General features: G+C 40.8%; 1 protein-coding gene across 2 annotated transcripts in view; it reads right to left on the bottom strand.

The window, feature by feature from the left end:
• The window catches only part of nat10 (N-acetyltransferase 10), a 62,391-nt gene extending 44,325 nt beyond the window's left edge, over positions 1-18,066 (bottom strand). The window contains exons 1-9 of one of the 2 annotated variants that reach the window (XM_063061804.1): positions 17,952-18,066; positions 13,918-14,125; positions 10,031-10,122; positions 8,355-8,526; positions 7,562-7,684; positions 7,026-7,087; positions 6,374-6,488; positions 5,709-5,816; positions 1,863-1,996 (exon numbers count right to left, since the gene is read on the bottom strand). In XM_063061804.1, coding sequence (XP_062917874.1) covers positions 1,863-1,996; positions 5,709-5,816; positions 6,374-6,488; positions 7,026-7,087; positions 7,562-7,684; positions 8,355-8,526; positions 10,031-10,122; positions 13,918-14,025 — 914 coding nt within the window. In that variant the 5' untranslated portion in view covers positions 14,026-14,125; positions 17,952-18,066. Of the gene's footprint in view, positions 1-1,862; positions 1,997-5,708; positions 5,817-6,373; positions 6,489-7,025; positions 7,088-7,561; positions 7,685-8,354; positions 8,527-10,030; positions 10,123-13,917; positions 14,126-16,866; positions 17,406-17,951 lie in introns of those variants that run through there. The other variant, XM_063061803.1, reaches the window with a different exon arrangement.
• Between the last annotated feature and the right edge of the window lie 9,491 nt (positions 18,067-27,557).

A 27,557-nucleotide genomic window follows, 5' to 3' on the forward strand; every position in this document is an offset into this window, starting at 1 on the left:
AGATGAGCAGAACTCAAAGAGAACTGTCATGTTCGTGCACCAAAGTGAGTTAATCATAAGGCATACTCGACCTCCTCTGCCTTTAAAAGACTGAGCTGTCCTGTCTTTGGGGAGAATGGTGAAGCCATCAGACCGCACCGCTGTGCCCAAAATTGCAAGTGTGAGCCATTTATCTGTAAAACAGAATATACATCAGTCCCCAATGTCTCTCTGGTACAGCAATCTTACTGATGTCTTCATTGTTATCTTCCAGAGACTGTACATTTGCCAGCAGGATAGTCTGGAGAGCAAGTCTATAGCCTCTGTGTTTCAATTGTACCTGTAAACTAGCAATGTCCCCGCTTCCACTTTCTTAAAGTGGAACTATACTCACAACCCAAGTATGCTGTCCAAACTTCATCAATTTTGGGTATTGAAAGATACATTTTTTTAAATGTCCTAAACCATGCTGCTTACTGAAATATCCACGGCTGTGATCTTGGTGTCCTTGTTCATCAGTCACTGAAAGTAAGCATGCAGGTACAGCAGGCAGTGAAGAAAGCTAATGGCATGCTGGCCTTCATAACAAGGGGAGTTGAGTACAGGAGCAAAGAGGTCCTTCTGCAGTTGTACAGGGCCCTGGTGAGACCACACCTGGAGTATTGTGTATAGTTTTGGTCTCCAAATTTGAGGAAGGACATTCTTGCTATTGAGGGAGTGCAGCGGAGGTTCACGAGGTTAATTCCCAGGATGGCGGGACTGTCATATGTTGAAAGATTGGAGCAACTGGGCTTGTATACACTGGAATTTAGAAGGATGAGAGGGGATCTGATTGAAACATATAAGATTATTAAGGGATTGGACACGCTAGAGGCAGGAAACATGTTCCCGATGTTGGGGGAGTCCAGAACCACAGGCCACAATTTGAGAATAAGGGTTAGGCCATTTAGAACGGAGTTGAGGAAAAACTTCTTCACCCAGAGAGTTGTGGATCTGTGGAATGCTCTGCCTCAGAAGGCAGTGGAGGCCAATTCTCTGTATGCTTTCAAGAAAGAGTTAGATAGAGCTCTTAATGATAGCGGAGTCAAGGGATATGGGGAGAAGGCAGGAATGGGGTACTGATTGTGGATGATCAGCCATGATCACAGTGAATGGCGGTGCTGGCTTGAGGGGCCGAATGGCCTACTTCTGCACCTATTATCTATTGTCTATTGTGACTGTGGATTTCAGCGGTAGCAGACCTGAACAGGAATATTTGACGATTCCCATTGGAGCTGCACGCAAAAAGTTGCCATTTAAAGGGGCCGTCTTACCAAAAGGTGTCTAAGGTTCTGTATATACGCGTTTGCAAAATTTAATTATTTGAATTCAACAGGCAATAGTTAGATAGAAACAAAACTGCTGATTTACAGAATGCAATGCAGAACAATTATTGAAAGGAAGTTCACAGCAATCCTGGACCTAGGCTTACAAAGTTTGTCACAAGATTTACAGGAACAAACAAGAGAAAATCTGCAGATGCTGGAAATCTGAGCAACACACACAAAATGCTGGAGGAACTCAGGAGGCCAGGCAGCATCTATGGAAAAAAATACAGTCAACGTTTCAGGTTGAAACCCTTCGGCAGAACTCATATTTAGAAAGACAGACTTCGCTTATGCAGAGAGACTAAAGGAAGCTGATTTCCTTTGAATAGAGCTAGCTATGGAGAGATTGGACAAAGATTCAAAATCATTAACAGGTTTGAAAGAATTAAAAGTAACTAGTTCTGGCAATATTTAGGAACCACATTACAAGGATTTAAGAGCAATTGATAAAACAATGAGATAATGAGCAGAAAAAACTGTCAAAACATAGAGATATTTAATAGTTCTAACACCTACCCAAATGCCACTGCTCCTGCAATAGACAGGCCCAACGCAGCTGATTTACCGCGGCCTCTGGCAGCAGTTAAAGCGACTGTACTTCTGAGTGTTTTTTCTGATATAGCTTCAATGATCTTCAATACTGCTTTAGCCTGATGAAGAACAAATTGTTACATTGGCTGCAGTACAAGGAAAGATATTCCAGTAATAGTCCCCTGTAAAATGACTAGACTTGCCAAAATAACATAAGCTGTTTCTAGTGATAATTAAAATTTCTGAAGTGGTCAAGGTAAATGTATTTGGAAACAAAGAGTAGCCCAAGTACAAATATCAAGTAAAATACCACTAATAGTCATCATAGAATTACAAATAGAAAAAAGTACAAATACTCAACAGAGCCAGCAGTATCTGTGAATACAGAAACAAATTTAATATTTCACATCAAAGATGCTTCAAGGTTAGAAATCAGAGAGGAATGGATTCAAGGAGACGACAAAAGGGAATACTTGTAATAGTGTTAAGTCTGAAAACACAAGTGTCAGCTGAGAGGACGGTGAAGGCTTGTTACCTGCAGGTGAACTTTAACTCTCACTTTAACACCTTTGTCTTTGGTCTCAAACGCAGATGCAATCAAACTCAACCCAAGCTTGAAAACCAGCATTCAACTCTGCTCAGGCACGTTACAGCCTCAAGACAATTAACAATTTCAAACAGTCTCTCAGTGGCATCAGAAACAGATGAAATTGTTTTTCTATTCATTGATGCCATCTGATATATTAACAGGATTGTTTTCCATTTAAGATTTGAGCCTTTGTAATGCTATGCTTCTCTAGAGACTTAAGTTTCTCTCTTCGTTCCTATTTTTCTTCAACTCATCTCCTACCAGCAGATTTTCTTCACTTAGTAAGCCTTCATGATACTCTGTCAGCCTGCATCATTGCTGCCTGTACCACACAGTTACTCCTGCATCATAGCTGCATCATTGCTGCCTGTACCACAGTTACTCCTGCATCATTGCATCATACAGGTGTCCCCCGCTTTTCGAACGTTCGCTTTACGAAACCTCACTGTTACGAAAGACCTACATTAGTACCCTATTTTCGCTTTCAGAAGGTGTTTTCACTGTTATGAAAAAAAATCAGCGCGCGATAAAAAGCAGCGCCCCGAGCAGCCGCTCTCCCCGAATTCGGAACTGCATTCTCGCCGGCATTGCTTAAACACATGCCTGTGAGCAGCCATTTGCAAGATGAGTTCTAAAGTATCGGAAAAGCCGGAAAGAGCTCATATGGGTATTACACTTAGCGTAAAACTAGACATAATTAAGCGTTTCGATTGTGGTGAACGAAGTAAGGACATAGTGAGTTTGGCTTGTGGAAGCTGACGAAGCTGATGTTGAAGAGGTTTTGGCATCCCATGACCAAGAACTGATAGATGAAGGCTGATGCAATTGGAAGAAGAAAGGGTAACATCGAAACCGAATTCATTAGCGAAATGAACGTGAAGCAACTGCGTGAGATTTTCGCTGCAATGATAAAGTACAACTTTAATTTTGAAAGGGTACGTAGGTTTAGGGGATATTTGCCGGATGGTTTGAGTGCTTACAAAGAACTGTATAATCTAAAAATGCACGAGGCTCAGCAGTCAAGCAAGCCTTCCACATCAGCCACAGCAGATGACGAACCTCGACCTTTGACATCGAGGCAGGCAGTCATAGGAGAAGATGAGCTGCCTGCTCTAATGGAAACAGACGTCGAGATGACACCCCAGTGTCCTACCACCCCAACCCCTGGGCCACAGATAGATACCGATTCGCGGAGAATGCAGCGGTAGCCGGGAGGCACCCAGCACATCTTTAAGAAAAAAGCCTAAATAAACAAGCTAATTAATTAGGTGCCGCCCGACACGTAATTGTCGGCCCAAATCAGAGACGATGCAATCGGAAATCGGCACTGATCTTAACCGACAATTACATGCTGGGCGGCACCTAATTAATTAGCATGTTTATTACAGCTTTTTTCTTAAAGATGTGCTGTGTACCTCCCGGCTACCGCTGGACCCCTGCATGTTTCGCGGCAATGTATCGGTCGGCGGCCTGGAGGGTGGGGGCCACTGCACCACCCAGCCTGCGACGACTCAGTCTAACACACCATCATCAGTGTGCTCAGCGCTGTCTTCTCGATTCCGGTAAGTGATAGTGCACTGTACATACATTATTTCTACTTTATATCGGCTGTGTATTTTTACGTGTTATTTGGTACGATTTGGCAGCTTCATAGCTTAAAGGTTACCGGAGAGCGCTTGCACCGTGTTTTTGCCAACAGCGCTTGCGCAAGATTTTCGCTACGGAGAACAGTGCAGTAATGACTGTGGAAAAGTATTTCTACTTTATATAGGTTGTGTATTTATCATATCATTCCTGCTTTTACCATATGTTACTGTTATTTTAGGTTTTATGTGTTATTTGGCATGATTTGGTAGATTATTTTTGGGTCTGCGAACGCTCACAAAATTTTCCCATATAAATAAACGGTAACTGCTTCTTCGCTTTACATTTCGGCTTACGAACCGTTTCACAGGAACACTCTCCCTTTGGATGGCGGGGGTAACCTGTACCTGCAGCATTGCTGCCTGTACCACACAGTTACTCCTGCGTCATTGCATCATACCTGCATCATTGCTGCCTGTAACACACAGTTACTCCTGCTATCCACTGACATTCTTTTTGTTTACCACCTCCTCAAACATCCAGAACTTAAAGATTGTTAGATTTCTAACTTTTTTCAGTTCTGGGAAAAGGTCACTGACCTGAAATATTAAGTTTTCCTTTTCTCTGCAGATGTTACTTCTCTTACCTATTTCCAACCTTCATTTCAAATTTCCTGCTGTTTTTGCTCTCACAATTTATACACAATTTATCTGAGCCTCTTAGTAGATGAAAGCTGTAACAGTATATTTATAATTTGAGCCCATTTTACTTTGCCACCATTTCTACCTCATCCATTAAATCAAATAACATCATGATGGAAATATCTTACAGGTCCTTCAATGAGGCCAGCCTCAAATTCTGGAGCTTGTCACCTTACAACAGAACATGAGTGATGTCATCAGAACAAATGCAGGTGCCCAACAAGGCAGCTCACCACCACCTGAGGAAAAAGTAGGGTTGTACTAATGCCCATAGTTCCATGAATGAATTAAAAATATGAACTGTATGACTGAATTGAACGAATGAACTGAATTGACTTTATTACTTACATCCTTCAAATACCTGAGTAAAAATCTTTACATTACAAACATGCAAATGTTCAAACGTCCAATTATAGTAATGTATGATAAATATTATGTACAACAGAATAATCAATATAACATAGAAATACAGTAGCGTCAGCATGAATTAATCAGTCTGATGGCCTGGTGGAAGAAGCTGTCCCAGAGCCCATCAGGCCTGGCTTTTATGCTGCGGTACCGTTTCCTGGATGGTAGCAACTGGAACAGTCTGTGGTTGGGGTGACTCAGGTCCCCAATGATCCCTCGGGCCCTTTTAACACACCTGTCTTTGTAGATGTCCTGAATAGTGGGAAGTTCACATCTACAGATGCACTGGGCTGTCTGCACCACTCTCTGCAGGGTCCTGTGATTGAGGGAAGTACAGTTCCCATACCAGGCAGTGATGCAGCCAGTCAGAATGCTCTCAATTGTGCCCCTACAGAAAGTTCTTAGAGTTTGGGGGACCATACCATACTTCAACCATCTGAGGTGAAAGAGATGTTGTTGTGTCTTTTTCGCCACACAGCTGGTGTGTACAGTTTATGTTTGACCAAATACTCTGCTCTTCTACTCTATCGACCAGCCAGAGCATCTTACCTGATCCAGTGTTTTGCAGCCATCAATAAGAACTCCTACTGGTTGCGTATCACTTAGGGACTCTTTAAGTTCTCGCAATTCAATCTCTCCTGGTGTCAGGCTTTCCTCCTTAAAAAATTAGGAAAATACATTGACAGATACTGTATAATTCCTGCTGAAAGGTTAAACCATAATTCCATTAAACTAATTAGTGAATTTAACTCCTTAAATTCTTCTGCACCACTTTCTCACACATATCAGAAATTTTAGTGACAATGCCAATCATTATTACTAGGAAATAATAATGATAGAAGTTCCAGAAATGAAGGGACAGGCTTTGAGATGATCAGGAAAGAAATCTCGTAATTTGGGGCAATAGGATCTGAATTAGAGAACTGCAATTAAGATCTACAAGCTTGAGTTTTAAGGGACCAAGGTTCTACATTCTGAAGGAGTTTTAGTGCATTTGGGAATATCAGGTTTACAGAAATAGGGAGATATGGTCTTAAAATAGATCAGCATCAAACTTCACAATCAGCCTTCTCTTGGTTCTCAAGTTTAGGATAAAGGTGTACTGTATACAATGTTAACAAAATCCACTGTTGCTTATGTCGCACATGTCAGCAATATAAATAAATAAATAGCAAAAACCCAAATGTTATGATACCATGATCTACAATACATACCGAGGATTTGGGTGAGACAGGATTAATGTTAAGAATGTGACTGGAAAGTGGCAAGATATCCAGCTGATCATTTATCACAACACAATTCTTGCAGGATGCCAGAGAAAGTATGAATCTGATGAAACAGAATGAACATAAAAAAATTTGGGGCATTTAGCAAAGAGTTTCAAACAAATGATTAGATTAACAGACCCTCATGCATGACTGCCATCGGGGAGAAAAGACCCACACTTAACGCTTTAAGAATAGCTTCTTCCTTTCACTATCAGACTGTTACTTGTTATATATATCCTATTATTTATCCTTTGCACTATTTATTCTTGTAATTTATTCTAATTTTTATGTCTTGCAATGTACCGCTGTCATAAAACAAATTTCATGACACATCAGTGATAATTAAAACTGATCCTGACTTCAAAAAATCCAAACTTCAGAACCAACTTCAACATACTTGGAGGGCAATGCAACAAAAATTCAAGAAATTGATCGTCCTAGAATGTATATTCAAAAACTGTCCTCTGTCACTAACAGATTTTGGTCACCTAAAGACTCAGATGTAAAATTAACACTTATGTTTTCCCTTGTATTGGCAGGTAAGCTTGAGCAGATTCTTTCAAATATTGTTTAAAAGCACCTTCGGAAAAATTATTACCTTTCATTGAATCTTCCAACCACATCCTGATGTGACTCTGTTCTGAAACGTGTATGTACATCCTTTGGCAGAGAGCAGAGAAAATAAAATCAAAACCAAAAGACAAATCTTTTAATGACATTTTTGAGTTGAGATTATTGTACTTCTAAGGCCAACAAGTATTGCTTCCCATCCTAACTTCAAAATAAAATTGTTGAAACATGTTAGAATGAACAAATGATTTAAAGTTGTTCTGAGATTTGTTTAAAGTCAGTAAAAATCTGCTAAATGACTACAATCATGATAAAGTAAATCACTCAAGAGCAGAAATGCCACAGATTTAAGAATGCATGCTGGCCTGATGTCTGCTCTGTCCTTTAGCTCCAGCATCACTTCTACTGAACCTGTGCTCGAACTTCTCCAACAAAATCAAACTTGCGAATTTCAGAGAGTATTAGCCAACAGTTTGTCATTACTTTTTAAGAATAAAAGATTGCATATCAAACATCTAGTGAAAAAAGGATTGAGCTCAGCAGCCTGTCAAACAAAGCACATACCATTGTCATTGTATACAGCTGTTTCAAAGAGTTGACCGTTCTCAGCAGAATCACAACAAGTCCACCCCCTTCCACTGTCTCAACAGTCCTGGCCAAAAGGTTTGGTGTCATAGCCTCAAAATCCTGCAGGATGTGACAAAAAAGCAAGGTTTAAACATTCTCTTTCTCTTCACAAACTTAGTGATTATGAATACTTGTACAATAGTTATGAGAAGATTTTCCTTTAAAATTATCTATATTAATTGTTGCTATTTCATTGAAGATTCCTTTTTTGACTTTCTATTAAACACTTCATAACGCTATCCATATGTTTAACATGAAAAGAATACTGGTATCAAACTAGTAGGCAGACATGGGATGTAATAAGTTGCATCTATTCAATATGTTCCATTCTCCGTAGGCCAACCCTCAAGTATAAAAATGATTAAATCTGGCCTTTAGACACCCAGTCGGTGATGTCCTCATACTCTGCAGAACAGATTTCTGTCTCTGCAATTAACAGCTATGGGTACACGGTACTTCATCAAGTTACCATCATTCACATACAAGCTTTAAGTCTTAAGTTAGCGTTATTTCTAGTGGACAAAGGAAAGCATTATAGTAAACCCTACAAACCCTTTCACTTGACATACAAATGTAATTTCTTTTTAACTCAATATTGTTGAATACAAGGTTAACCCAGCAACCTCAGGAGAGGCCAGGATCGTTATGGAGCATATACCACAGAATTTCGCCAATGTCAATGATAGCATTTTCTGAAGCAAGCAAACAAAAATGAACGTAACACACATACCTGCAGAACACACATTCCGTAGGTGTTACCCAGGATCTTATGGGTCTCGTTGTAATAGCAGTACCGAATGTTTGTTGCAGCTATAAAAAGCTCAAAAGGATCATCTTGCTTGAGGTCGAGCGTGCCACTTTTTATCTTTTTCTGTAACTGCCTCATTCGCTTCTTCCTATGACTGGAGGAAAGCCAGGGATTTAGCATGCACACAACAGCAACGCCAACTGTAATAACCTAGTCACCATCAGCAATAACTGCCTGCAAAGTGCTGGCAAGATTCATAAACAGAAGTTTGGAACTAATACTTGTTAGCATTTCTCTGCATTTCCACAAGTACAGATGTGGCTACATCTGTTTATTCCATATATTCCAAATATCTTCTAATTGAGATACCGCACGGAGAATCCCTTCCAGCCTTTCAAGCTACACCACTCAGCAACTCCTGATTTAATGCTAGCCTAATTATGGGACAAATTACAATGACCAAATAACCTAGCAATTGGTACATCTTTGGACTGTGGGAGGAAACCGGAGCACCCGGAGGAAACCCACATGATCGGTGAGAATGTGCAAACTCTTTACAAGCAGTGGCAGGAAATAAACCCAGGTTGTCTGAACTGCAAAGCATTGTGCTAACCACAACACTTCTGTGCCAGCCCAATATAGCATCAGATCCCTTTGAGTCTAAACTTAACATAAACCAAATAACACTTTAAAATACAAGTACAGACCTGCTTTATTACCTGACACGCTGCTACTGTGCTTTTAGAAACTTGGGTGTTTCTCTTCAAGGCTAAAAATTTCAAGATTTTGGCAATTTTTAAAAATGAAGCTTGGGTCAAATATTCTACCTTTGGCAACATTACAATCACTAAGTCTAATTGTTAACTAACAGTTGTTAATTCTTAAGTGCCCAACACTTCATGCACAAGTCAATACTGACTACTTTTAACAATTTTTTTTACTTTAGGAACAGAAAGTACATTTTACATAAAACTGGACATTATACATAAATATAGATAATTTCAGCAAATGTGATATATTGCATTTTCTTTTTGCTGACAGGTAGGACAAAAGATAATGTAGAATTCTTCTAACTGATAAAACTTGATAAAGTGCAAATTTTATTTTCTCAGTTTTGATGGTTATATTTTCAAAATAAACTACTCAAGCCTGAAAGACAGTGGTGGCAAGTTTTACATTAGTATCAATCAGCAGGCTACTATTCTTCAATAAACGTCAGCTTAGGAGCATACTAATCAATCACCTGTAAATAGGGAGTATTCACCAGGTCATGTGCATTGATCAATGCAAGGACAGCTATGCATTCGTTCACATTAATTTTTCAGCATTAAACTTTTCTTAAACTGTTAAATCGTTAAACTGATACCAGTTTTGGAAGCAGAAGATAGAACTGAATAGACTGCAGGTGAGTCTCAGTACAGACTGAGAACTACAAGGCGACACCAATATAGTTACAGTTTTGTAACTATATATTCTCAATTGACATTGATAATAAACCTATATGATTTTCATTGAATTGTAAGTGTGTAAAGCTGCAATGATTTGTTGTATTTTAAAAAGGTTAAATATATTTAAACACATTTAAATTTAAATCAAACATTATTCAAAATTTCAAATTCTATATGAGTATTTGTTTTAGTTTACAATATAAACATTACCTGCTAAAGCCAAGCTCCTTTTTGTAACACCATAATACAGATGGCCTGGCTTTCACTGTGGCTTTAGAGAGCATATGATGAAGTATAACAACCTGCAGTGAAAATAGACAAACAAAATCGTGTTTTATCCCATTCTTGTATTACAATTGCCAGTGAAAAAAACTTTCACTGGCATATCCCAGAGAGTCATCTGGCATTTCTACAAATTTCGCACTGCATGTTCCCAAGTTAGATAATGGTCTAATTAACTTTAATCATCCAAGACTGGAAATGAAGAAAAAGAATGCTTAGATGCCACATGACAATTCCCGGATAGGATGAAGATTAGAAAACTATGTCCAAGGTACTTAGGCCAGCCCTCGTATGGTTGCAGCTATATAAAAATCACACAAGAAAAATTCTGGATTTATTGCAACAGAAAATGATAATCAATTGGACTAGAATGAAGCAATGCATCAAAAATCTGAAAAGAAAACATGATATGGGAATGGCACTTTATCATAGAAAGGCAACAGTTGTAATGTTGAGCAGAGGTTGTGAAAATGAAAAGGTTCGAACAATCAGTTAAACAACATCCTCCTTGGATATAACACTTCACATGATAAAACATTCCACAATCAAAACAAAATTGATTTTAACCTTCAGAAACTGAGTAGTGCAAGTAAGTAGACGCTTGATCAGATATTATAAGTAAAGTAGGAAGGAAAAAGTGAAAAATAAATGTAGGTATGTAGCGGGATACTGGTGTCCTGGTGTGTGTGCTTTCCTTGGGAAAGAGACAGTTAAAAATGCATAATTAAAAGGCATCTTCAGTGTGCTAAAAGCACAGATCAGTAATCTGCTGCTCACTACTATCTGTGACCTTTAATTTCAATCTGGATATTATTCAGATTGTTCTGAGTCTGCAAATTTGCAAATTCAGAAATATATTTAAACAGAAAACTGGGTAACCAGTTTCAATTGCAAGTCAGCCAACTCTAAAATTCAGATAACTGGGAAACTAAATTTGTGGGTTCAGCTTAAAGCACAACATCCTCCGAGTGCAGTGTCCATCAGGTGTGGGCCTTGATAAGGGATTTCAAAATGACAGAATTAAAGAAATTAACTAAATTTGAAGTTGAGAATGGCAGAACAGATAATACACTGCAGCTGCATTGGTGGAAGTCACTAGAACCATACGCAGCTATCTGACGAGCTGGGGTCCAGGATTCAGATGCTGCAGCGCATCCAGCTGGATACTTTCTGTCAGAAGTCACTTAACTTCTATAGAACTGGCCAGTCCTGATAAAAAAGGGTTAATTACAAGTCAGGCAGGTATGGAGAATCCAGAACCTACACCTGGTGTGGGGAAAATGCTTTTCAGCTCATGGGGGCACATTAGTTGTGTGGTATAATTCAAATTTTGTTATATCAAAGTTGCTTGCAAGATTGTCCAATCCCAATTCCCCTTGGGGAGCTGGGAACAAGCCACCTTCTCAAAATGCTATAGTCCTTCTGGTAAAGTATTTCCAAAATGCAATTGGATGGTGTATTCTAGGAAAAGAGCAACAATGGGGGGAAAAAAATGGAAAGATGGGCAGTGTTCATTCATTTGCTGTCTTTGTTCTTCTGGTGGAGGAGGCATCACATTTGTAGTTTACTTTCAGACTAGTCTTGCCAAGTCATTGCAATGCATTCTGTAGATGGTGCCTACTGGGTAGTGGGTAGAGATACGTCTCTACCAAAGGCGGTGTAAGGCACATCTTCCCTCTGCTAGTCTGCAGGTCAGGCTTGAGCAAAGTGTAACACCTGCTTAGACAATCAACACCCACCCCCCACCCCTCCGCCCCCAGATAAGGGTCACGTGAAGCCATGGGAACAGGCGGTGGATAATCGTATGAGTAGTTGGTACACATCACAAGTACTGGTTATGTGACCACTGATGCCAGGCAGACAATCTCTAAAAGAGAGTACTGACAATGGCTGTGGTCCCCCATCTTGTAGACACTGCCCAGAAGAAAGAAATGACAAACCACTTCTGTCGAAAAAATTGCCAAGAACAATCATGGTCATGGATAGAATACCACACGGCACATAATCATGATGATGAAGTACTACCAACAACTGGGATCCCCAGAGCACTGAAGGTGGAGAACGCAATAACGGTAACACCACGAATGCCAATAGTATGTTACTAGACTACACGGCAGTCATCTGATTGTCCTAATGCAAACGTCATGCCAATCACCAGACTACACCAGACTGTCATCCAAGTCTTGCTGCATATAAGCAAGGGCTGCTTCATTTGTTGAGGAGTTGAAAACAGAAATGAACATTGTGGACTGAATAGCTCCACTTCTGATCTCATGATGCGGGAAAATTACTGTTGGGCTATAATATTATACCTTCAATGACCACAATGTATCCCTTTTCCCTTTTATATAGGGGAAACTGCAGCCAATAACTTCTGTTTTCCCATGGTTCCTTATTGCCATGGTTAATTGCTGCCTTCATGTCAAGGACAACTATTCTGACCTTATCTGTGGAATATGACCTTTTGTTCTAAGGCCATGGCAAATTCTGGAACTGAATGATCCCAGCAAAGCCCAATGGACAAGGCAGAGTAACTGCTGCTTGATAACACTGTCACTAACAACTTCCACCACCTTGGTGTTGAATAAAGTTAGAACAATTCAGTAATACTGAGCCAGATTGATTTTCCCTGTTATTTTGAACTAAGACATATCAGGGCTATTTTCCTGCTGTCTATTTCCTGAAGCAATAGGTTCCGTCTGCAGGTTACAAACACCTGATTTACAGACACTTGTACATAAAGTTAATTTAGTATTAAAGTCAAAGGTGCAACATACAGTATGTAAAAATGTTCATTCTACAAATGGCAGAACTACCTTCCTCCCGCTCTTCACTGAGTAATTGTTCTTTCTCATCAGTCGTGTGTTTTTGATGCCATTCATTTCTATAATATCAAGTTACTGTTACAATCATAGAGCATTTTTCTCCTGACTTCGGGACAAAATGAACTTAGGGACATCCTCAAAAGTGAACACACCCGGGGATGGTCTGAAAATGGACAGATGCTGCTGTTGCAAATGTGGTGAAACAATGTGAATAGACTAGTGACAATGTGACTAGTTCTGGAGTGTAGTCTTCAGTATTACAGCTAACATATTATCTTGTCCCACAGCTTTTGTTGTATCCAGGAATTCCCAACCACTTATTGACTTCACCTTAATAGAATTAGCTGCAAACTGGCTTCGACGAGGGTGTGGATATCTGAGGAGGACAAACTCCAAATGGATGATCCATTTTTGGCAACTCTGGAGACACAGGCAAGTCTCACCCCTGTCTTTTGGACATGCTCCGGGCCCTAATATTGTTGAGGATAAGGACATTCTAGGAAACATCTTCTGGAGTAAATGGCAGGAAAAAAAAGAGTAATGGCATATAGAGAGGCTTTGGGATACAAGCCCATAAGTCTCTGAAAAAAGCAATACAGGTGAATAGAGTAGTGAGAAAAAGATTTAATATACTTGCCCTCATAGACCGAGACAATGAGTATAAGAGTTAGGATATCATGTACAAAACACTGGTTGGACTGCATTTGGAGAACTGTGCACAGTTCTGGTCACTACACTGCAGGAAGAATGTGGTAGCTATTGGGAGTACATTCATCTGGAAATGCTCATTGGGATGCAGAGCTAATGTGGACAAATGGGATGAGCATGGACAGGCACAGCAAGGTGGAGCAAAAGAACCCACTTGTGTTCTGTACTCTTTCGATTCCCTGCAACCATCCATCTCCACTGACAATGCAAATTTTAATCTACAAAGTAAATTAACCGCCAGTACAATATCAAACAAGCACCATTCCACTTTTAACTACGTACCTGATCTCTGCCACGATCTCCCACAATGACAAACATCGTCCGTTGGCGCTGTGCCACACCATTTTCAATTTGGACTCTGATACGATTATCTAGTTTTTTCCTGAACATCCTGAATCTTTGTGTATGGATGAACTTGGCCTTCAAACCTTCTGAAGCTTACTTTTGAAAGAATTATACGTCCATGGATCAAAATACCAACAGTTCTCCGCTGAAATACAGACAAAATTATATGGTTAACTATTTGGTATTCATCTGTTTTCGTGCATCTAGTGGAATGTACATTAAATTTTGATTCAGGCTACTAAAGTGGTCCAAGCACTCTTTCATTAACAATGAATAAAGTGCATTTGTATAGCACACAAACAAAATGCTGGAGGAACTCAGCAGGTCAGGCAGCAATCTATGGAAATAAATAAAATGGTCAACATTTCAGGCCGAGACCCCTCGTCAGGAAAAGGTCTGTATTATGTAATCACTTTTGATGACGTTTTAAAATATGCCAAGTTGCTTCATGAAGCATTATTGAGCAAAAGCTGATGCTAAAATACATGATTTAAAGGGTTAGTTAAAACAATAGGCCTTAAGAATGATTAAGGAGAGTTTAGGTTCCAGCTGGTGATCAGAGTAGAAACAGAATCAGTTTTAATATCACCAGCACATAGATACTTTATTGATCCCAAAGGAAATTACGGTGTCACAGTAACACTGCAAGTGCACAGATATACAAATATCAGAAGAAAGAATAATAAAAAAGTTACCCTAAAAATACAATTTACAAGATCAGACTGATAAGATGGTAGTACAAGAATTACCGTAATATTATACAGTAATGGGTGCACATTCACACCGTGCAGGTAAGTGATGGTGGTATTGCACAGGGTGTGGTAAACAGAGGTTAATAACAGTCGACCAGGAGGGGGTCATCACTTCCCCCGGCTATAGGTTGACACATTATATAGCCTTATGGCCGAGGGTAAGAATGACCTCATGTAGTGCTCTTTGGAGCAGCACAGTTGTCCAGTCTATGACTGAAAGTGCTCCTCTGTTCAGCCAAGATGGCATGCAGAGGGTGAGAAACATTGTCCAGAATTGCTACGATTTTCCAGAGGGTCCTTTGTTCTACTACAACCTCCAGTATGCCCAGTTTGACTCCTATAGCAGAGCCAGCCTTTCTAATCAGTTTATTCAGCCTGTTGGCATCACCTGTGTGGATGCCGTTGCCCCAGCACACCACACATAGAAGATTGTACTGGGAACTACAGACTGGTAGAACATGTGAAAGAGAGGCCTGCATATTCCAAAGGACCTCCGTCTCCTCAGGAAGTAGAGGCGACTCTGGCCCTTCTTGTTCTGTGTTGGTGCTTCACTTAAGTGTGTCATCCAGGTGCATCCCACAGCTACTTACAGGTCCTCACCACATCCTCGTCCTCACCATCAATAGTAACAGGGAGCAGTGCAGGCTTAGTCTTGCTAAAGTCTATTACCATCTGCTTTGTCTTACTGATGCTGAGCTGCAGATGATTCAGCTTGCACCGTTTGGCCACACCTGGAGTATTGTGTGCAGTTTTGGTCCCCTAACCTGAGGAAAGACATCTTTGCCATAGAGGGAGTACAAAGAAGGTTCACCAGATTGATTCCTGGGATGGCAGGACTTTCATATGAAGAAAGACTGGATGAACTGGGCTTGTACTCATTGGAATTTAGAAGATTGAGGGGGGATCTGATTGAAACGTATAAGATCCTAAAGGGATTGGACAGGCTAAATGCAGGAAGATTGTTCCCGATGTTGGGGAAGTCCAGAACGAGGGGTCACAGTTTGAGGATATAGGGGAAGCCTTTTAGGACCGAGATTAGGAAAAACTTCTTCACACAGAGAGTGGTGAATCTGTGGAATTCTCTGCCACAGGAAACTGTTGAGGCCAGTTCATTGGCTATGTTTAAGAGGGAGTTAGATATGGCCCTTGTGGCTACAGGGGTCAGGGGGTATGGAGGGAAGGCTGGGGCGGGTTTCTGAGTTGGATGATCAGCCATGATCATAATAAATAGCGGTGCAGGCTCGAAGGGCCGAATGGCCTACTCCTGCACCTATTTTCTATGTTTTCTATGTTTGACAAAGTCCTCAACCACAGCCTGGCATTCATCCTCCTGTCCTCCCTTTATACACCCAACTATTGCTGGGTCATCAGAGAATTCCTGCAGGTGACATGACTCAGTGTTGTACCTAAAGTCCGAGGTATACAGGGTAATCAGGAAGGGAGCCAATACAGGCCCCTGTGGGGCCCCAGTGTTGTTTATAGCAACGTGTGACACAGCTCTGAAGCTGCACAAACTGAGGTCTGCCACATCATGAAATTTGTTAACTTAGCTGCAGCAGTATAATGCAATAAATGATAATATAGAAATAAATTATTGTAAATATGTGTATTTAAATAGTGAATTTGAAAATAGTGTAAAAACAGAAATAATATTAAGAAAGTGAGGTAGTGTTCATGGGTTGAATGTCTATTTAAGAATTGGGTGGCAGAGGGGAAGAAGTTGTTCCTGAATTGCAGAATGTGTACCTTGAGGCTCTGACCTCCTTTCTGACAGTAACAATAAGAGGGCATGTCCTGGGTGATGGGGATCCTTACTACTGGACGCTGCCTTTCTGAGGCGCTGCTCCTCGAAGATGTCTTGCATATTGAGGCTCGTTACCGAAGATGGAGCTGACTAATTTCACAACTTTCTGCTGTTTCATTCGATCCTATACAGTAGCCCCCACCCCCACACCAGACTGATGCTCACCAAAATACATCTGCAGAGGTTTTCAAGTGTTTTAGGCAACAAACCAAATCTCCTTAAACTCCAAGTGAAACATAGCCACTTTCTTGCCTTCTTTATAGCTGCATTAATATGTTGGGACTAGGTTAGACCCTCAGAGATCTTAACAACCAAGAACGTGAAACTCACTCTCTCCACTTCTGATCCCTCCCTGACGATTGGTTCATATTTCCTCGTCCTACCCTTTCTGAAGTCGACAATCAACTCTTCTTGGTCTTACTGACGTTGAGTGGAAGGTTGTTGTTGTGACACCACAATTAGCTGGTGTATCTCGCTCAAGCAACAGTTTGCAAAAACATTGAATTGAAGGAACAAAAATAAATTAGAAGCTTGCACTGCTGAAAAAGGTAAATTAGAGCATCCAGCCTCAATCACGTTGTGGGTGGTAGTGGCTGATCTCAAGTCTACCGTCATGAGCCAGCATATACACACAAGCTTGTAAGCATCTAGCAGCTGTGTTTTTGACAGAAAGGGCGGTAGGTGCCGAGATCGCACGCCAGGAGAGATCGTGGAATCAGGCAAGATAGTGACATTTAAAGCATTTAGTCGGTCACGTGAGCGCGCAGGGAATGGAAAGATAAGGATCGCGTGCAGGCAAATGGGATTACTGGTTTAAATTGGCATCATGGTTGGTACATATTGATCACGCTGTGGAGGAGCGGGGCACCTCTATCCTGGCCGCATTAGACCACGGTCACTAAGCATCAACTCCAAGCCAAGCAGAAAGCACGGGAGAGAAAACAGCCACCGGACACGTACAGGGGGCAGACGGAGTGCGGACACGCTCTTCGTTTCTCCCCACCCACCCTCCGTGTTCCGGGCATACTCACCATCCCCTCCGTGCACCAGGGACCACTTTCCCTCCCACCACCCCTCAGAAGTAAAGGGACCTCTTCCCACATTGGGTCCTGGTACCCGCTCTTCCCAACACCCTCGCTTCCCTCCCCACCTTCCCACGATGTCGTGGTGCCGCTCTGTCCACACCCCTCCCCTCCCCTCTCCTCCCCCCGGGGCATGGGGACCACGATGTCCCGGGACATGTCTCCTTCCCACCCACCCAGAGCCGGAGGCAAAGGGAACCCCCTCCCCCACCACCACGATGTCCTACTCTGCCTCCGGTCACGCACGGGGTGCTGGAACCGCTGCTCACGTGGAACCGACGGGCTCGGGATCCCCGGTGCCCTCCACTCCCCCAACCACCCGCAGGAGGATACCTTCCCAGCACTGCTTCCCCGACCGTTCACCGGAGCTACCAGGAACACGAGCTGAACTCGGCGGCCGGTGCCAAGAGTTTCCCAGGACAGCTACTTCGGGTCCTGTGAAGCCGGGCCGTTTCCAATGACGTCGAATGCGCCGTCAGCCAATGGTATTCATGCTCCGCCGCTACCCGCGCCCCCTACCGGGTGACAGCTCAGGAGACGCAGGTAGAAATCGTCCGTCCTCTCAGGGTTTTAAATTAATCCTGTTATTCATTATATTTATGATGAACAGTGCTGTGACTTTATATAATTATACTTGTATTTGTTTATAGAGGAAATCAATTATTAATATTCTCTAAAAATTGAATGTAAAGTGTTACCATTCACTTGTTACCGGTAAGTTTAGACAATGCAGAATAGGGAACAGGTGGGTGTTCGAAGTTGGTGGTACAGATGCTGAGCTCCATAATTTTTCATATGGCTAGATAACGAGTAGCGACGTTTCGCTGTGGTTACGGATCAAAATAAAATTAACGCAAGCTACACAAAATCTTCCACACACAATCAAAGCCGAACAACATAAACCATCAGGGATTTTTCTGAAAGGCAAAATAATGCAATTATTGAAATAAGTAAGTACTGTTGATACTTGGGCTATTCAGCCTCTCTCTTTACCATTCCAATACTTTGCACTCCTAATTTTGATTTTCTATAGCACATTATTGAAGGTCTTCTGAGCGTCCAAAAACCCATCCTTACAGACTCGGAAAAAAGATCTATCAAGCAAATAAACTTTTTAATAAATTCAAGTCGACTCTCCGCAACCCGACTGCTATTTTTCCTGGCTAAAGATTAGTATTATTCTTGGTAATATCAGGATATCTTCTTCAGTTCTATAACTGTTCTGTACTTTCTGTATGAAAACCATGCATTAATTCTTTAAATCTTTGCCAATGTTTGTTCACCCTCTTCTTAATGCAATTTTCCCAATATATCATAGCCAACTCACACGCGCATCTTCCTAGATTGTTAGAATTTCAAAGGTGCAAATTACATTTATCATTAACGTACATATGTCACCATATATACAACCTTGAGAATTAATTTTCTAGTGGGCATACTCAATAAATCTATACACTAATAATTATAACAGAAGCAATGAAAGACTGCCCAACTTGGGCTTTCAACCAGAGTGCAGAGAACAAACTGCAAATACAAAAATAAATAATAAATTAATAAATAGCCAAAACATAAATAACATGAGATGAAAAATCCTTAATCCTTAAAAGTGAGCCCATTGGTTGTTGGAACATTTCAATGATGAGTCAAGATGAATGAAGTTCTCCCTGAATGCTGTGGGTGGTAACTATTCTTGAATCTGGTTGAGAGTCCTGAGGCTCCAGTGTCTTCTTGCAACAGCGTTTCATATAGATGTGCTCAATGGTGGAGAAGGCTTTACCCGTGCTAGACTGTCATATCCACTACTTTTTGTAGGATTTTCCACTTAAGGGAATGTGATGCATCCGGGCAACATACTTTCCGCTACACATCCATAGATGTTTGTCAAAGCTTTCATCGTAATTGCACTTACGGGCTGGGTCCAGGTCAGGTCCTCGGAAATAATTACATCGAGAAATTTAAAGTTGCTGGCCTTAATTAACATTTAATTAATTTTCTGGTTAACATTTTGGCCGTATTTATTCTTAAAACGAAAATTTACAGAACGGAAAGCCGTTCAGTCTATAGCCAGTCCACTAACCCCAGGATAAGCTAATCACTACAGTTGATTACACGATGAGCAATTTGACCACTTTACATTAAAATGGTCCTGGTGTTTCCGTTTTCTTATAAAATGTATAATTTGTTTTTCTTATGATTGCTACATATGGTGCTATGTGCTTGATCCTGCAGCAAGTTAACTTTTCATTTTACCTGTGCATCCATGTAACAATAAATTACACTTGGACCTCAATAGCTATTTTGTGGCCATCTCGATGTTTTTAAATACATTAGAATTTTTGCTTCTCATGCATTTTCAGGCAATTCATTTCAACCACTTCAACTGAAAATTCTTTCTTCCAATTACCTTTAATTATGTCTTCTTTTAGATTTTAGAGCTGTCAATTACTTACATTTCTTCCAGCAGTAAAACGATTCAGCAGACATGCAGGTCAGCTCATCTCAGAAACTGAGTATGCTGCTAATTTCTCATTAGCTGTACATTAAGGAATGGAAATCCTTTTACTGTTTGATCTTGTACTGACCTACAGAGTCATATGTGGAAGAATCTTTAAGGATGTGTAGAATTTCAAAGATGCAGTTAACGTTGCTGAAAAGATCATATAATTGTTATATATTCCAACATTCAAAAGTAGTTTCTAACTACTATTGCATATTGTATCTCTTAATAAAATGATTTTGACCGTTCATCTTAACCTGTTCTGAAGATCAACCACAAATAAAAAAAGACATGATGTCTGCTTTATTTGTCATCTACTTTATATCTTACTGTTCCACCAGTGATAGCAGATTATGTCTTTATTCTTGTATCTTCATTTCCATACTGTAGGGGCAACCCAGGGAACCACAAGCCAATGAGCCAAACATTAGTGGTAGGAAAGATTCTGGAGGGAATTTGGAGGAACAGCATATACCAGCATTGGAGAGGCAAAGGCTGATCGGGGGTGCTTAGCATGGATCTGCTGAGCACTTGGAGAATTGCACTTCTCAAATTTGAGTGTTTTTAAGTGGTAACCTAGAGGATTGATGAGGGCAGAGCAGTGGAAGCTGTCTATATGGACCTTAGCAAGGCATTGACAAGGTCCCAAATGGCAGCCTGGTCTGGAGGATTAGATCCAGGGTGAGGTAGTCAACTGGATACCAAATTGGCTTTGTGGAAGGAGACAGAGGTCATAGTGGATAGTCGATTCACTATCTGAATATCAATTTCTCCAGTGATCAAATTCCACTCCTCCCCCAATTCTCCTCTAACCTTTTATCTCTTCTCTCTTACCTATAACTTCGTCCTGGGTCCTCTCCTCCTCCTCCTCCCATGGTCCACTCTCCTGACCTATCAGATTCCTCCTTTTCCAGCCCTTGACCTTTCCCACCCTCCTGGCTTCACCTATCACCTCCTGCTAACGCCCACCCCCATCCCCACCTTTTTATTTCCACATCTCTCCCCCTTCCTTCTCTGTCCTAAAGGAGAGTCTCGGCCAAAACGTCAGCTATCTATTCATTTCTATCGATGCTGGTACTGACAGCATGGAGGCAAAGTCATCAGGTATATTTAAAGCGAAGGTTGATGGGCTCTTAATCAGTAAGGCCAAAGGTCATGGGAAAAAGCAAAAGAATATCATGAAGGAATGGCAGAGTAGATTTAATGGGTCGAATAGTAGTCTATGTGTTGGGCACGTGGCCAAATGGTTAAGGAGTTCGTCTAGTGATCTGAAGGTTGCTAGTTCGGGCCTCAGCTGTGACAGCATGTTTGTGTCCTTGAGCAAGGCACTCAACCACACCACACATTGCTCTAGTGTCTGTGCGAGGAGTGGTGCCCCACACAGGCTTCCAATCTGCACCTTGTAGGGCATGAAAATGCCCGACTCATGGTCTGAGTCAACGTTCCCTCCCCTCCTATGGTCTAACTGCTCAAGTCGGTGAGACCAAAACTGGAGTATTATGCACAGTTCTAATTTTTCCAGCTATAGGATGTCATTAAACTAAAAAGGTTGTACATGAAGATGTTACTGGGACCGGAGGCCTTCAGTTATAGGGAGAGACAGGATCCATTGTGACGTTTCTTCCCTCTCCTTCCCCACATCCACCAAAGGCATAGGAAACTGAAGGGTGGCTTTATATAAAGATTATATAAAATCATTAGGGGCATAGGTAACGTAGCTGGCCAGTATTTTTCCCCCAACGTAAGTGGTTTTAGTCATAGTCATATTTTATTGATCCAGGGGGAAATTGGTTTTCGTTACAGTTGCACCATAAATAATTAAATAGTAATAAAACCATAAATAGTTATATAGTAATATGTAAATTATGCCAGGAAATAAGTCCAGGACCAGCCTATTGGCTCAGGGTGTCTGACGCTCTGAGGGAGGAGTTGTAAAGTTTGATAGCCACAGGCAGGAATGACTTCCTATGACGCTCTGTGTTGCATCTTGGTGGAATGAGTCTCTGGCTGAATGTACTCCTGTGCCCAACCAGTACATTATGTAGTGGATGGGAGACATTGTCCAAGATGGCATGCAACTTAGACAGCATCATCTTTTCAGACACCACCAGTTCCATCCCCACATCACTGGCCTTGCGAATGAGTTTGTTGATTCTGTTGGTGTCTGCTACCTTCAGCCTGCTGCCCCAGCACACGACAGCAAACATGATCGCACTGGTCACCACAGACTCGTAGATCATCCTCAGCATTATCCGGCAGATGTTACAGGAAAGATTGAAGAGTTCTGAAGGGAAACTTCTTCCACACGGCTAGAACAAGTTGCCAGAGGAACTTGTAGAGACAGGTTCAATTATAATATTTAGAAGACATTTAGGCAGGTACATGGATAGAAAAGCCTTAAATGGGTATGGGTCAAACACAGGTAAATAGGATTAGCTCAGACAGACATCATGGTCGGGCATGGATGGGTTGGGCTAAAGGGCCTGTTCTAGGCAGTATAACTATGATTCGAAGCTTAATCCACTCATGTCATTTCCACCTGAATGGCATATTATTCTCAGATCCTAACTAAATCTATTTCTCTAATGAGGTTTCACTTCAAACATTACCTACTAGCAGGTAATGTACAAATTGTGCAGGTTTTTTTCTCCTCTTTACACATTGCTTGTAAGCAGATATTCTAGCTATTTTGTAACTGCAACACACGAAATTACGAAGTTAATTTGGTAGGGCCACAGCTGCAATAGCTTGGAGAACAAACCCACCTTTAAATTATTCACTCTCCATAGCTGGAAATGAGGTTGGGCAATGATCAATAACGACATTTATAATGAATGTCACAAACCCAGTAGATAATCTTCTTGCTCTAAATACAGCTTTGCACAGTTGCATCTTTGAAGATGGACACACAAAGCTTACCCTTTGGTGATTTACCAGATGTTATAATTCATGTTCCCAATCCAATTCCAATTCCACTGTTCCATTAGTGTCCAAATTTGATCTGTTATGAATATTCTCTAAAGTCCGTATTTGAAGTCCTTGATAGTAGCAAATTCCAAATATTCACAATGCAAGACATTTCTTACCTCATTAGGAAGTGCACCCCCTTATGTTTAAATGAAGCACCATGCTCCAGAATCACCAGACCAGGAGAATGTTTTCTGAGCACTTGAGCCAAATCAATGAATAGTTTGTCCCCTGAGATTGAGATGGACCCAGAAAGGGTGGGGGATGTGTTAGAAATAGCTCAAGTGAATTAGAAGGCAGGGTAAATCTTAACAGTGAAGTCTGATAAATGCTCTTTTCCCCACATTCTATGAACCCTTTGCATTCTCCTCAGTTCATGATAAAGCATCACAAAATTCTACTTCAAAAGTAACTTTAATGGTGAAGTGGTGAAGATAGAAAATATTCAATGATTAGGAGAGGAATAACACTCATCTACACCAGTCTACCCACCATCAAGGGCACATATATAGAAAGGTGATGAAAAAGGCCAACAATATCACGAAGGATCACATTCACCCCACTCATGGAACGCTTGTCTCACTCCCATCATGGAGGAAGCTACATAGCATCCATGCCAAGACCACCAGACGCAAAGACGGTTACTTTCCACACGCAGTAAGGCTGATCAACACCTCCACCCACTAAACCACCCCACCACCATTTATTATTTCCTACCAGTTATCTTATGTACAGAAAGTGCTGTGCGTAATGTCATTGGACAATGTATATAAGCTAACCTATGAATTTATTATCATGTTATTATTGTCTTCTTTATCTTATTTAGATTTTTTTGTGCTGCATCACATTCGGATAACAATGACTTTGTTCTTCTTTACACTTGTGTAGAGTATTGTAAATGACATTAAGCAATATTGAACATAGAACTTCTTGATTGGGAGTTTACTGGATACAAAAATCACTAAAGCTATGGCCCTTTCAGGATTGTGAGAATTTTGTAATCCATATAGCAATTGCAAATGCCAAAAGGGAGAGCTATCTTCACATCTCTTAGGCAACTAAAGACAATACATGCAAAACTGCAGGAAAAGCTGTAAATTTGAAGATTATCTGGAGGAAGAAGCATTTATTCTGTTTAATAAACTTGGATAAAGAATCCCACATCACCTGTGAAAATGGGCCATGACTGAATTCTGGAAGATTTGTACATAAACTCAATTACAGATAACGTGGAGTGTAATTAACAACAAATTCTGTTTCTCGAAATTGTCACTACTATATCTATAGCATCATTCACTTTACTGCCTCGCCAGAAAAAGCTTCAGCAGCAGCCTGGAGATCACAATTTGAAAATATCAATCATGGAAGGTCTTGCAATACTTCTACATACAATGGCATGCAAAAGTTTGGGCACTCCTGGTCAAAATTTGTTACTGTGAATAGCTAAGTGAGTAAAAGATTAACTGATTTCCAAAAGGCATAGTTAAAGATGACATATTTCTTTAATATTTTAAGATTACTTTTTTCCCCCATCTTTTACAGTTTGAAAATAACAAAAAAAGGAAAAGGAGCCCAAAGCAAAAGTTTGGGCACCCTGCATGGTCAGTACTTAGTAACACCCCCTTTGGCAAGAATCACAGCTTGTAAACGCTTTCTGTAGCCAGCTAAGTGTCTTTCAATTCTTGTTTGGGGAATTTTCACCAATTCTTTCTTGCAAAAGGCTTCTAGTTCTGTGAGATTCTTGTGCCGTCTTGCATGCACTGCTCGTTTGAGGTCTATCCACAGATTTTCAATGATGTTTAGGTCGGGGGACTGTATTTGGCAACTATTTTGTACCAGCATATTTGAGCTCCACACCCGAGATGATTTTTAAATGAAATCAGTGAGGAAATGTATCACATCAGGTGTGCAAGGCTAACCATATATTGATTGAAGACACATTAGAGTCAAATCTAAGTACACTTTAATCTATACACTGGAGACGCAAGAATGACTGCAGCTGCTGGCAACCTGGAGCCACACACAAAACTGAGCAGGTCCAGCAGTATCCACGAAGTGAAAAGGACAGGTGATGTTTCAGCTTGAGACTCTTCATCTGGACTGTAAAGAAAGGAAAGATAGAACAAAAAGGTGGGAGGGAGGAGGTGGAGCACTTTTAATCTACAGTCAAGACCTATTCTACAAAGCTGTGTCAAAAGCATACAGAAATCACGAACGCACTGGAGAATATTGTCAATGTTGCCAAATCTTGTATAATACAAATAAACCCACATTAGCTTCCATTGAAGGAACACAATCATTGAAGTAACAATCATCTAATATTAACCTTGCTGGGCTAGGTGTGGATTGTAAATTGTCTTCCTGAAGCAAGGATTTTTTCAAAAACTCAGTCGATCATGCTCATATTGGCAAACACAGCACATCGAGGACAACCCTAATGATATATCAATAACAAATCACAGAATACCACTGATCAGACCCCCCTCCCACCCATCCCCAGGAAGTGACCTGTGCTAAAAGAACCTTGATCATGAAATGAGAAAGAGAACAGAAAAAAAGTTCTGGATAAGATTGACCAACCAGCTTGCAGAACATTCATATCCCTTGTACCTCATACACTCAGTTTTTGACTCAGGAAAAAAATATCTTTAGCAAAGGAAGCCACCAATCAATCCGTTATTCATTGGATCCTCACTTCCTCACTTGCAGACCCCAGTCAGATCAGTTTGGCAATATCTCTGCCACAATCTCCATCAGCATAGGTGCACAAGTCTGTGTGCTTAGCCCCCTGTTGTACTCACTTTATGCTTATGATTATGGCTAAGCACAGCTCCAATGCCATGTTCAAGCTTGGTGACACCACCGCTGTCATAGGCCATATCAAAGGTGGTGACAAATAGGAGAGAGATTGAAAACCTGGCTGAGTGGTGTCATAACAACAACCTCTTACTCAATGTAAGCAAGACCAAGGAGCTGATTATTGACTTCAGGAGTAGGAACCAGAGGTCCATGAGCCAGTTCTCATTGGAGGACTAGAAGTGCAGAGGGTGTCAACTTCAAATTCCTCATGTTATCATTTCAAAGGATCTGTCCTGAGTGCAATTACAAAGAAAGCAAAGCAGTGCCTCTACTTCCATAGGAGTTTAAGTTTCAGCATGATATCTTGCTAATATCATATTAAAACTTCGACAGATGTGTGGAGAGAACACTGACTGATGCACAACAGCCTGATATGGAAATAATGCTCCTGAATGGAAAAATCCTACAAAAAGTAGTGGATGTGGCTTAGTCCATCACTGGTAAAGCCCTCCTCAGCACTGAGCACATCTCCATGGAGCATTGTCACAGGAAAACAGCATCTATGATCAGGAACCCCCACCATCTAGGTCATGTTCCCTTCTCACTGCTGCCATCAGGTATGTGATACAAGAGCCTCAGGACTCACCCCACCAGGTTCAGGAAGTTATTACCCTTCAACCACCAGGCTCTTGAACCAATGAGGATAATTTCACTCAAATTCACTTGCCCCATTACTGAAATGTTCCCTCAACTCATGGACATTTTCAAGAACTCTTCATCTCATGTTGTTAATACTTATTGCTTATTTATCATTCATTCTTTCTTCTTATATTTGCAGTTTGCTGTCTTTTGCACAGTTTGAACATCCAGCTGGTATTGTCTTTCATTAATTCTATAATGAATTTATTGAGCATGCCCATAAGAAAATTAAGCTCAGGGTTGTATGTGGTGACATATATGTACTTTGATAATAAATCTACTTTGAACTTTAACAGATGACATCAACACCACCAAGAACACAAAAATCAGATGAGGATGTACAAACCCCATTTCCAGAAAAGTTGGGATGTTTTCCAAAATGCAATAAAAACAAAAATCTGTGATATGTTAATTCACGTGAACCTTTATTTAACTGACAGAAGTACAAAGGAAAAATTTTCAATAGTTTTACTGACCAACTTAATTGTATTTTGTAAACATACACAAATTTAGAATTTGATGGCTGCAACACACTCAACAAAAGCTCGGACAGTTAAAATAAGATTGAAAGGCGCACAGAATATTCAAGTAACACCGGTTTGGAAGACTCCACATTAAGCAGGCTAATTGGTAGTAGGTGAGGTATCATGACCTGGTATAAAAGTAGCGTCCATCAAAACCTCAGTCTTTGCAAGCAAGGATGGGTCGTGGCTCACCCCTTTGTGCCAAAATTCGTGAGAGAATTGTTAGTCAGTTCAAAAGGAACATTTCTCAACTCAAAATTGCAGAGAATTTAAGTCTTTCAACATCTACAGTACATAATATTGTGAAAAGATTCAGAGAATTCAGAGACATCTCAGTGCGTAAAGGGCAAGGTTGGAAACCACTGTTGAATGCGTGTGATCTTCAAGCCCTCAGGCGGCACTGCCTAAGAAACCGTCGTGCTACTGTGACAATTATAGCCACCTGGGCTCGGG

The sequence above is a fragment of the Mobula hypostoma genome, chromosome 11 (genome assembly GCF_963921235.1).
Source record: "Mobula hypostoma chromosome 11, sMobHyp1.1, whole genome shotgun sequence".
Taxonomy (NCBI): Eukaryota; Metazoa; Chordata; class Chondrichthyes; order Myliobatiformes; family Myliobatidae; genus Mobula; species Mobula hypostoma.